The sequence below is a fragment of the Eschrichtius robustus genome, chromosome 2 (assembly GCF_028021215.1).
Source record: "Eschrichtius robustus isolate mEscRob2 chromosome 2, mEscRob2.pri, whole genome shotgun sequence".
In the NCBI taxonomy this organism is placed as follows: domain Eukaryota; kingdom Metazoa; phylum Chordata; class Mammalia; order Artiodactyla; family Eschrichtiidae; genus Eschrichtius; species Eschrichtius robustus.
Window position 1 is genome coordinate 29,288,238 of NC_090825.1, and position 12,418 is coordinate 29,300,655.

Here is a 12,418-nt window from a genome sequence, read left to right on the forward strand (position 1 = left end):
GAACTGACACTAAAATAGTGCATAGATGTAAGCCACAGTCACCTTGGGGACCCAGGAGCTCACACTTAGAAAGACAAGCATCCACATCGAAACATCTGCTCCCCAAAAACACCCATGTGAAGCTTTCAGACAAAACAAAAATCAACCCATATATTATATAAGGGGCTTAACATGTTTGTTTTTTTTTTTAATTTTTAAATTTAATTTAATTTAGTTTTATTTATTTATTTATGGCTGTGTTGGGTCTTCGTTTCTGTGCGAGGGCTTTCTCTAATTGTGGCAAGTGGGGGCCACCCTTCATCGCGGTGCGCGGGCCTCTCACTATCGCGGCCTCTCTTGTTGCGGAGCACAAGCTCCAGACGCGCAGGCTCAGTAATTGTGGCTCACGGGCCTAGTTGCTCCGCGGCATGTGGGATCTTCCCAGACCAGGGCTCGAACCCGTGTCCCCTGCATTGGCAGGCAGATTCTCAACCACTGCGCCACCAGGGAAGCCCTTAACATGTTATTTAACACTCAGAAATTAGGCTGAGAGGAGGGAGGAAACCTCTAGGGTCTTGACTGGGAGGCAAAAGCAAACTGATTCTAAGCCGTAGCTTCAAACATCTACCAATTAGAATCAGTGTTTTTGCCAGCTATCAGACTCACTTCAACATTTTCCTAAGGATTTTACATTCTGATCACTTATTACATTAACAGACTCTACTGCCACTTATTTAAGATTTACATTCCAATCAGTTAATTATTTTTAATAAATATTTTGTCATTAAAATAATAAATATTTACCTAGCCCAGTGCTCTGTATTAAACATCCTGATTAAGCTAAAAACAAAAAATAAAAGGATATGGTACTTCTATGAATATTCTGCTGTTTAAAAATGATCATAATATACTGTTAAGTAGGGAAAATCAGGTTATATTTAAATTGTCCCTTTTTTGTTTTTAAAAGTATGTCTATTATTAAATATATAGGCACAGAAAAGAGTCTGACAATATATGCTAAGAAAAAACAAAATTCAACCCAGTAAATTCAAAGCTCTAACTGGCTTTGTTCAGCTATTCCTGAAGTGGGCAGCGTCCCATCTAACAACTAGAAGGGCACTCTGAGGAACGGTACAAATGGAAGGCTTTTTTAGATAGGAGGGTGGGGCAGGGAAGTCATTAGCAAAAGGGGAAAAAAAAAGGGGGGGTTATTTTGGGCCAGGACATCTTCTTTTTGGAGGAAGGGTACTGCAAGGGTCTTTACCATGCAGATTGCCTCTTCTTCTTTGGGTGGGTGGGGAGATATAGAGAGGACCCACATGACAGATCACAGCATTGGTGCTGACCAGAAAATTCCAAGCTGGTGGATTAAAATTACATTTCTGAAGTAGGTAGAAACTGCAGCTGAGGCAGGTAGTAAGTCTAGGTTTGGTATCATGGGCTTTATTTAGTGCAAGTGACGCCATTTGGGGCCTGTGGTTTTCTCTTTAGCCGTACAATCCTTGATGAGGGAGAAGGAGGAAGACAAAGAGACTTAACAGGGAATTTCTCTTTCTGCTTATTTGTCTAAAGTGTTGGAATTTTTAAAACAATAATTATATATCACTTTTATAATCAGAAAAAAAATTCCAGTTTGAAAAAAAAAATCTAATAGAACGAAGCCTCCTTGGCTTGCTGAATTGAAAAGAATAATCTGAGGGCAAAGGGAGTATGGATAAAAAAGCCATACATGGGTGCAGTTATTCACTGCCCCTGCTACAGGGGTAAAGTTGCGGCCGTTTCCAGGGTGGAGGGCTGGGAAGTTAGGGAGGGTGGGGAGGGCATGCTGGGAAGGGTGAGCCTGAATCCCCAAAGGCAAAGGGCCATAACAACGATAGGAGCCTAGACATTCAGGAACCAGCCCTGCTCCGCCCCTCAAGCCCCTTGGGCTGACTGTCTGCTCTGCCTGGAGCACACGTTCCCTGAACCTGTTCAAGTCTTTGCTCAGATGCCACCTTCTCAGCGGGTCTACCCTGCAAAGCACTCTGGTTAAATAAACTTTAAGAGCTGCCCCACAGCCTCCTGACCCCTTTTACTCTGTTCTATTTAGCTTCACAAGGCAGTGATTTTTCTCTTTTGTTTTACTTTTGTATCTCTGGCAACCACAACTGTGCCTAACATTGTTCTTCTTCTTATTATTATTATTACTGACAGTACTGGTGTAGTTTACCTTATTGTTATAACCCTTCCTTTTCTTCACGGCACAACTCAGATTCAATAAGTAGTTGCTGCATGAAAGAATGAAATGCTAAGACTTAGTTGTGTACTGAGCATCATTCTAAATGCTTCATATGTATTTACCCCTAGATGTCGGTGCTGCGCATTTCTTTTCCCTTCCGTGTCCTCCCGACCCTCACCTCTTCTGTCACATCGCTCTTCACCTTCTCTTTGTGCTTTTTCACCTTGTTTTTCCCCTGGAAATTTTGACGTAATTTTTTATTTTTCTATCCCAACACACCAGCTACTTCTAGATTGTTGGTTTTACACATGGCACCCCCTCAACAAGCCTTCCCACCTGATACACACACCCACCCACACACACACACATACACACACACACACAAACACACACACACAAACACACACACACACACACACCATCCCCATCAGAGGCAGGGGAAACGGTATTTCTAACCAGGCAGAGAAGACTTCAAATCTTAGTTTTACTGACTGAATGATTTAAAGGAGAGCCCTAAAACATGAATTTCGCCCTAATTCAGTAAGAGCAGTTTTATATTAATTTAGGTTTATCTTAGTTCAAGTGAAATAGTAGGTGTCTGGAGCCGCTAATAAAGGTCCATTCTTATCATCCTTTTGAAGTGAAAAAGAAATTAGAAGAAAAGGAAGCTGAGGAAAAAGAAGAAGTTTCCCCAACTGAGGCTACATCACCTCTCCCTCCTCCCCCTCCTCCTCCTGAACCAGAAAAAGAGAAGGAAGTCCACCCTCAGCGTGAGCGTTCCAAAACTCCTGCTGCAAAAGGAAAACCAGCATCAGGTGATTGACAGAACGATTTCTAATCCTGTTTGCCAGTTTCTCATGTTCATTTTAGAAAAGAATTATAAATGATAGTACCAGTCCATTTATCTAGATTCAGGCTTTGAGCAACTTCAGTCGTATGAAAGCAAGCTGTCTGCTCAGATGAAGAGGAAAAGCAGTAGTCACTGAGAGCACAGCTGTCACAGAGCAGAGGTGCTTTACTGTGTGGGAAGGAATGTGGAGTCCTGACACCCAGATCTACTGATTAGAATAAGACCACAGGTGAGAGGAGGAGGGCGCAGAGAATAACCAGAAGGAGATTAGAGCAGATCAAGAGGACAGACGTCTGTTTGCAGAGTGATAGGGTTGTGTTTTTGCAAAAAGAGAGACCATCGTCAGAAAATGAGAGTTAGCACAACCTGTTGTCCACAGGAATAAGGAAACATACCAACAGCATTCTTTAGAGACGAAAATTTATATGTAACTGTCACTCTTCAGTGCTATGTGATTATAAAAGGCTAGGAACAAGCACCTGACATCTCAGTAAACTTGTATATTTATAATATATAACATACATGAATAGAGTTTCTATAGAGAATATTTTTTAGCTTAAGTTCTTTCTAGATCCTTAACCACTAAGGACCATTAAGTCAAGTGGTAGACAATATAATGACAAAAGTAAAATCCTCAATTGTTGAAATGTGTGATATTGGGAGAATGCCAGGATCAGCTTGGTGCTGTGTGTATGAAACAAATGTGGCTCTAGTGGCTGGTTTTAGCTTTGTAAGTAGCTGGCTGTGCAGTTACACAAGTCTACCTAGGTATTCTTGATATTGTGTCATGATTGCATTTCTAAACTCCATAATATTTCTACTTCATGGAGATTTGAGATGGGTCTGATTTTTTAAATTCAATTTATTTATATTAAACAAATACATTTGAAAACTTTAATAACATATATTATGGTCTATTAAAGACCATTGTACTCCAATAAAGTGGGGCTTAACTAAAGGCAAAATATGCAAATTCTAAAAACAATATTTTATCATATGAAACAATAAAGCACAAAGCAATTAATTAACCGTACATACTTTCCCCATTAGAAAAACAAAGCAGTGGTCTGAAGGACAAATGGAAACCTTAAAAATGCTGTTTAGCCAGGGAAGACAGTTTCCACAGAGGCTCAAGGGAGCCTGGAGTTACCCATCTAGGCCTTTAACCTATGGCCGTGGCCTCCCCTCCCTTTCCTCCCCTCGGCCTCACGGTCAGGAGTATCTGTGGATTGGAGCCATTCCCTGAAACCCATCTTCAGCATTTCTGGTTACAACACGGTTCAGCCTTTAAATTTCTTAAGTTTGCTCGTGAAATTAAATAAAATTGTATACTTGAATACTGTGCATGAGAGGAATAATAAAGCTATTGCTGCTTCAAAGAGTGGTTGTATCTGTCTCTTTTTTCCACCAAGGGCAGGGTTAGTGCCTGATCTTTAAAAATGTACAGAAGAATTAATCCCCAGGGGCCCAATTACTGCCTTCCAACTGCAACGCATCATTGCAAGGGGATCTCAGTGCTAGTAGACGTTGATGAGGCAATAGTGCAGGCTGCGCTGCCCTTACAGCTCAGGGAAGCTGGGATAAATGATTTTAGGAAGGGAAGTTCCCAGGTTTGCTTATTTTTATATAAATAACTTACAGTTTTTTTCAAAAGAACATACTTACAGAACTAATAGCCTAAGGCTTCTGAACAAACCCAAAGCAAACATCCAATTACAATCTCCTTTAAAAGCTGAGAAGAAAAGAGAAATTATTTACTAAAAAAAAAAAAAGGGGGTGGAAATAGGGTAAAGAAGGAAGCATAGTACACTGCGTACTAATCGTCATTTTGTCCAAATATAGTTCTACATTGTATATGGGTCTGTTGACCTGAAACAAATAGACTGCCAGATATTTCTCCAGCAAAGATGGGTTTATTCAGAATCAGCAGGAAATTATAATTCGGGGTCTGCAACCATGGCAAGCCATGTGCAAGTCTCCGCATGACAAGGGAAGGAGAATGCTTCTATAGAGGGGAAAAGGAAGTTGGGAGGGACATAGTACTTGATGAGTCCATGGCTTTTCATTGGCTGAGTCCTTGCCAGGAAAGAAGAGGAGTCTTCCTTCCTCCTGTTGGGCAATGCTGTCCTCTTAGGGCATGAGAGCTCCCCCTTCTGGTTTCCTGACTCTATTTATTTGTGCTTTCTGTTTATTAATTTTTAACAGTTCTGTATTTTATATCTGCTTCAAATGCACTTGAGATTAAATTTGAAAAACTTCACAGTTATGTCCCATTAAAGGGTTTATTACCAAGTCTACTACCAAATGTCAGAATTTAATTTAAAAATAAAGTTCTGAGCATGACAAAGTATGGTAGTGCTTGCTATCTATCCATGCTGCTAGGAATATATTTTGCAATTTCAGAATACATTTTGGAAATAATTTTTAAAAATAGGCAGAGTGCGTGCTATCCCCAGCAGAAATTAGACTTGCTCACGATACTTTATAAGTTCAACGTCTTAGGTGTCTCTATTTTTACCTTCTTTGCTGTTGCCTTTTGCTAAAGTTTAGAGCTAAATGGTTGGTTACCCAGAGTATTGTTATTAAAGGAACTAAGAGGTTATCTAGACTTCTTTTATAAAGCTTATTTCTAAGAAAAAAAAAAAAGCAACTAATTCAAATGTTTGGATTTATTTATTTATTTATGAATGAGTTTGGTGTTCAACTATTTGGATGTTTAAATGTCCTTTTATGGAGGTTAACAAAGTTTCAGGGTTAATCCTTCTTTCCTTCACTTGTCTTATTTCTATGGAATCTTGGTTTTTGGAGCTGAGCTGTTTAAATGTAAGTGATATGAGTTATGTATTTACACATTCTTATAACTAACAAACACTTCTAAATACAAAGAATAGGTCAGATGATCTCTCCATCACAAGCATTTAAATTGTCCCATATGTGCATTCTTCCAATGAAGAAAAAAAAAAAAAAAAAAAGAAAACTGTAGCCCAGGGCAAAGGGAGGAAGACGACTGAACTTGTTTGGTAAATTATGTGGGATGTAGTGATTTTTTCAAAGAACTAATGATTATTTGGGACATCTTATTGACCTCCAGTTCATCAGTTTCCCATTTTCCCCTTTCCAATATGTTTTTGAATTAGATTCCGGGGAACCCAACGTATATATTCCCAAACCATCCTTTGCATTACAAGCTACAGTCAATGCACAGTGGAATGTAGAAGTCACAAGGCAACCAAGTGTGGGGTCAATAGAAGTTCAAGAATGCTCCATAGCAAAGCAATGTGGTTATTTAACTCTTCTTCAAGGTGTTTTGGCATCATTCTTATCACAGACCCAGTTGTCTTATTGTATAGGGATCATTCCAGTGAACTAAATCCAAATAAAGCCATCTGCTTCAAATGGACTTGTGACTAACTTTTAAAATTCTGCAACTATTTTGCATTAAAGAGTTTACAATCAAATTCACTACCAAATGTTGATATTAAGCTTAGGACTCAACCTCTCAATGTCACAAAATAGAATAGTACTATCAGGGTTGTCATTCAAGAAATTTCAATCTACAGTCTGCCTTCAGATTAATTTTAACTCACAGTAAAGGCCTAAGCCATTTTAGGCAGTTCACAAATATAACTGTTTTTGAGAAATAACATTTGATTGCTTACAAATCATAGCCCAGGATATTGAAGAAAATCATCAATGATATTTATGTGTTGAATTTTGTTTAGAACCCCCGCGTGGTAATCGAGAATCTCCTCAGGAAGGAAAAGGGAAGAAAAGTGAAACTTCACTCAAAAGAAAAGGTACAGATCAAGATAGATATGATTAAATATAATTCTGCATTTTATAATTTTCAGTGAAAATAGCTATATTTATGTAGTAGTATACACTGAATACCTCTCTCAGGCATTTGTAAACCATAAGCCCTTGCCAATAAAACAGAACCTCAGTGTTTCTGTAGCCTGGGTCTTAGCAAAGGTCCTGCTGAGAAAAGTGAGGCTTGTGAGGAATAATTTAGAGAATATCTAAGGTACAGAATATCCATCCATCATAGATATTATAGGTGTTATCCTTGGGCTAAGCTACGCCATCAGAAAACTACATGCTGAACCATATTTTCTTGGACCCCCCATGGAATTGCTTTCACTGATAAGCGCTTTGCTATAAAGTCCTCAACACAATAGCAGTGGAGGTAAAACTTTTATTATACCAATAATAACCTGGTATTTTATTTTCTGAAGGGATAATATGCCCATTATATCATTAAGTCACCCCTATGTGAAATCCTAGGTGGGAAATTTCATTCAGAATCAAGGAACTGGAAAATCTTTCTTCCTCTGCATGGCTAGATAATTAGCACCTCTAAATGATAGCACTTCCTTTTCTTTTTTGGCTATAGAAGTACAGAAACAAATTAGTGTCTAAGATTTAGTATCTGTGCAAGGACCTAGATCCCAGAGTCTGCTTTCTAATTCCTCTCCTGGTTTTGACCTTCTACTTTAAGTTGTATTTTTCCTGACCCTAATTTCTTTTTTTTTTTCTATTTTATTTTAACTATTTCTGTGAAATAAGGTGGATAAAATTTTGTAAATAATTAATAGTTGGTAGAAGAAAATAGGCTTTAAAAAACATATTAGTTAGATTGTACATTGAAGCTGCTACACCAACCAATTAAAGATTGAAATGCAGTTATGGACACATACAGTTGACTTTTGCAGGGTACATACAAAGGGGGTTGTCATGAAGTATGTACCTTTGCTTAAGTTTTCATTACAAATTGCCAGTGTAGTAGCAGCCCAAGATTGTGCCATGTTCACAAAATGATGGGCTTAAAAGGATCTTTATTTTGGCATTTAAAGATGCATAACCATGATTCTCAAAGAATCTTACCCTTCTCTGATTATATGACCTGATAAGCTTATATAACTAGAGTCATTGGTGAGTTAGCACTCAGATGAAAAATTTAGCTATAATTTTGGCCATAATTTATGCTCTGCTCTATCTCACCTGTTTACAAATAGGAGAATAATTTTCACATTTACATTATGCATCCCTTGCTTTCTTATTGTGATCAGCAAAAGCAAATGAAGGATCAGCATAGAATCATCAAAAATAGGAATTAAATATATCTATGCATATTAGGTGCCAAATCATCATTAGACATAATAATTCACATGGTTTGAGAGCATCCTTAGATAAAAGTATACACACTCAAACCATAAGCAGCTACAAGTTCAACCAGTAAAATATGTATTCACTGGAGTCATGCAGTTAGCTCAGTTTAAGTAACTCCAAGTACTTTCAAACATTTTTTTGCTTTTATTTTACTATTGTGTTTCTATTTCCATAAACACAATTTCTACTGTGTTCAATAATATTTGAAATAGGTAAACTCTCGATCAAGATTTAGAAGTCTTTCTTTTACATAGAAATGCTGTTGTTTTGGCATGTATAACAGGATTTCCTTCATTAAGAGGAAGTCTTAATGATTTTAATTCTTAATATTTGGAACTAATTCCATTAGGAGTGAACACTAGTCATTGGTTATCTGTTTACCTCACAGGCTTTTTGATACCAGTTAAACTGAAAGCATCTCTTATGGTTTGAGGAACCATCTCCTTTTCCCTTCCTTCAGACTTATCATTGTTTCCTGCTATTGGCATCTTTGACTCATCCCTATTTTTCTCTGTGTATTAGATCAATCCCAACCTTCTCCCTCCAGAATCTGGACACTGAAATGCCATTTGCAATTCTATTTATGGTGTTCTTAAAGCATTTCTTATTATCTTCAACCATTTGCCATGGCCCCATTTTATTCCTTCATAAAATAAGGGCTTTTCAACTCTATGACCTTACATAGGAGGTGTTAATTAAGGGCTAAATGAAGAGTTTTCCTTAATCAACCAATTTCAGAAAATGCTGAATTACACCAAATTAAAATGTTTTTAATCTCAATTGAGATAGATGTCGATATAGATATGTATCTCCTGTAATCATCTATCTCTAAGGCAGTAGGAGATACACTATGTAATATCCCAAAACATTGTGGCTGCAGAACTCTCTCTTGGAGGGGTATCTGTTGAGACTAGAGATCTGTGGGATAAATGTTTGGAACTCATGTCCTCTTTAGTTCTTCTGGCCTGTCCATGTATTAGTATTGGGACTGTTCCAGTGCTTGCCTTCTGATTTGACATAAACTTTAGGTGCTACCAGGACACGTAGCAATAAATGTTATGTCAATGTTATAAACATTGATAACATTTAATTGGAAAGACATGGAAGAACAGAGAAAAAAGATGAAAGTGAAATGGAATTGAAATACCTAGATGCATCTACTAACATCGTGGCTCTTTAAGCTCAGTCCTGGACCAGCAGCGTCTGCATTACCTGAGAACTTACTAGAAAAAACAAATGCTTGGCTCCACCCCAGACCTACTGAATCTGAAACTCCTGGAGGGGCCCAGCAATTTGTGTTTTAATAAGCCCTCTAGGGAATTCTGGTGATCCCTAAAGTTGAAGAATTACTATATTGATGCCCAAGACTTATTGTTCTATTTTAGCCATTGGAATATCAGAAACATTCAGTTATTTCTAATGTATTACTTATAAGATGTCCTGTTCCCCAAAATATTTAAGTTGGATTACAATTTTAAAAACAACATGTATATAACAATACTTTGAAATAGAAATTAAAAGCCTTAAGTTTTTCTAGGATTAATTTCTAAAATACATTTTTTATCACCTGGGACCTTAAACACAGGAGAGTATGTGGTGCAATGTACAAGGTCTTAATAGATTTTAGAGCACATGTAAAACATGTTAGGTTTCATCTGAAAGTTGATGCCACACATCAGAAAGTTGATGATTAATTTACAATCATGGTTCAGATATCAAAATTCAACAATCTCCTTTGATAATATAATTCATAACCATAGTAACAAACTACCTCTTATGGAGTACCTACCCTATGCCAGGCACAATACAAGATAATTTTTATAATCTCACATAACCCTCATAACCACCTGTGAGGCGTAAATGATAATTTCCCACTTCAAAGATGAGGAAATTGAGAGTCAAAATAAATAAGGTAGTGTTTTGTTAGGAATCATTAACCTATGAGAGGGAAAAGTTAGAGCCTCTTTACACTTTGGCGAATGTAACCTACACTCCATATTAACTCTCAACACTATTCTCATAGCTTCCCTGGATTTTGCCTTAATACCATCATCTAATATAAATGAGTTAAATAATATTATTTATACTCTTCAGTATGAGTCTTTCAATGAATTGATTTCTCAGACTGTAGCTTTTAATAAAAGTTTCACCACAAGTAGAAAAATTAAATTGTAATTTAATTGTAATGCAATGTAAATAGAACACAGTCTTAAAATCAATTTATGAGCCAAGCAAATAGTATTAAAAGAACTACTCTAGCTTGCAAATTTCTAACTATCAATCTAATGAACATTTTTGAACATGAATTACATCAATAGACACTAAAAGGCAATAAAGTATGACAGTCAAATGCATGGACTCTGGAGCCAGCCTGCCTGGGCCGACATTCTAGCTCTGCCACTTACCATACAAGTGACTTAGGGCAAGTAACTTGACCTTAGTGAGTCTCAGTTCCCTCGTATGTAAAATGAGGTCATAAAAGTAACTTCTCTGTGGCTGTAGTAAGGAATTAGTAAATATACAAAAAAGCAGCTGGAACAGAATCTGGCTCAGAGTAAATGGGGCTAAATAAGTATGGGATATGATTATTGACTCCAGACCAAGTTATTAAAGACTGTGGGCAAAAAAGGGGAATCCTTTGCAAAATTGACTTAAGGAGTTTCCAACGCTTATCACTGAGTACAATTATACTAAAATCAGGTCCTATAAAGGATTCCAAATAACCAGTCTTCATTACTTTATAGTTGCCCATGTTCCATATCTCCAGCTCCACATAGACTAACAACGTGAACTCTAGGACACCAAGGAGAGAAAACTTTTCCAAAATAGCTTCTCAATAGCGATTTAGAGAATAAGCTGATTCATGTTCCATCTCTGGCTCCTTACCTGGCACTGACCTCTTTCTCTTCCTGGCCACGTTGCTGCAGAGCAAAAATTTTCATCTTATCCAAGGCATCCTGAGTCTCCACTTCAGTTACCACCCAGAGTCGTTTTTCGCTGAAGCAAGGCAATAAGAAAGCCTTCACTGTTAACCAGTCTTCTAACTTCTACCTAGGGAAGCCCTTAATTTACCCAGATCCTACTAGGAAATATTTTAGGACTGAAAGGTAATAATAATGCCTTTCTTTTAAAAAAATCAGACTTTCACATCTTTTCCTTCTTCCTACAATCCTCTCATCTCCCTGAGTAGTGCCAACTTAATCTGAAAGTGTTCTAGTTTTCTTAATGTCCTCTCATCAATTGATGAAGTTTATTCTTACCTTTACTGAGCTTCTACTATGTTATTTTCTTTGCTCAAGCCTATTGCTCTATCGTTTCAACTTTGACCATTTCTTTACTGATAAAATGATTAAATAAATCCCATGTCCTAAAATTGCATTTTTCTTTTGACCTCATTTTATTTATACTTATTCTCACTCCATGTGCCTCTGTGTAATACCATTAAGTTCTTATAACTGGGAAAAAAAATTTGCTAAAATCTATCTTTACTATATGCCAAGCATAGATTACTCTCCAGAATTTTATGCATGAAGAATGGCCACACTGAGGACTCAGTAATCCAACTTCCAAATGAAAGCAAATATCTTATTAGAAACTGAAGTCTTCACATGGTTGCATGGGTGGTACTTAAAAAGGAATGACCCTCATGACATTTGAGATGTCGATAGATTTTGTTCAAAAGTGGCACCTATTTTCACTCACGGTGACATAGATACATTTTTATTCATTCAAATCTTTTACCCTTTAGCATTTTCATTGTTAACAACTAGATAAAAGTTAAATGAAATCAAAGCACATTGTCCAAAAATGTTCCCTGGCTCCCTCAGTTTTCACTGAATGTTCTTGGTATGTAAGAAAAGAAGAAAAAGAAACTCATTCCAGTCTCACGTTTATAATTACAAAGTTCTCCTTAGGAATTCTCCTTTGAGAAATTCATCTTAAAGTGGCCATAGTATTGTCACTTTTATTTCACCAAAGATTCAGTTCAGAGAATGAAAAATTATCACATAGAAAAATATATCAAGTTATGAACATTTTTGGTTTTCACCTGAACAAAGATGCTCTTAAATTTTTCTAATTAAAAAAAACCTAGATGCAACTTTAAACTTGTAGATGATGAATACTGGTTTTAATTGTATAAGTAGAAGTCATTTAAACTGTTCATATGACATAATTAACAATATCCCCTCTACTTATAATCC

At 36.9% G+C, this 12,418-nt stretch overlaps 1 protein-coding gene across 1 annotated transcript in view; it reads left to right on the forward strand.

Annotated features, from left to right (window-relative positions):
- The window catches only part of SPEF2 (sperm flagellar 2), a 174,551-nt gene that overhangs the window by 81,038 nt on the left and 81,095 nt on the right, over positions 1-12,418 (forward strand). The window contains 2 exon segments of the mRNA XM_068535229.1: positions 2,839-3,012; positions 6,770-6,844. Coding sequence (XP_068391330.1) covers positions 2,839-3,012; positions 6,770-6,844 — 249 coding nt within the window.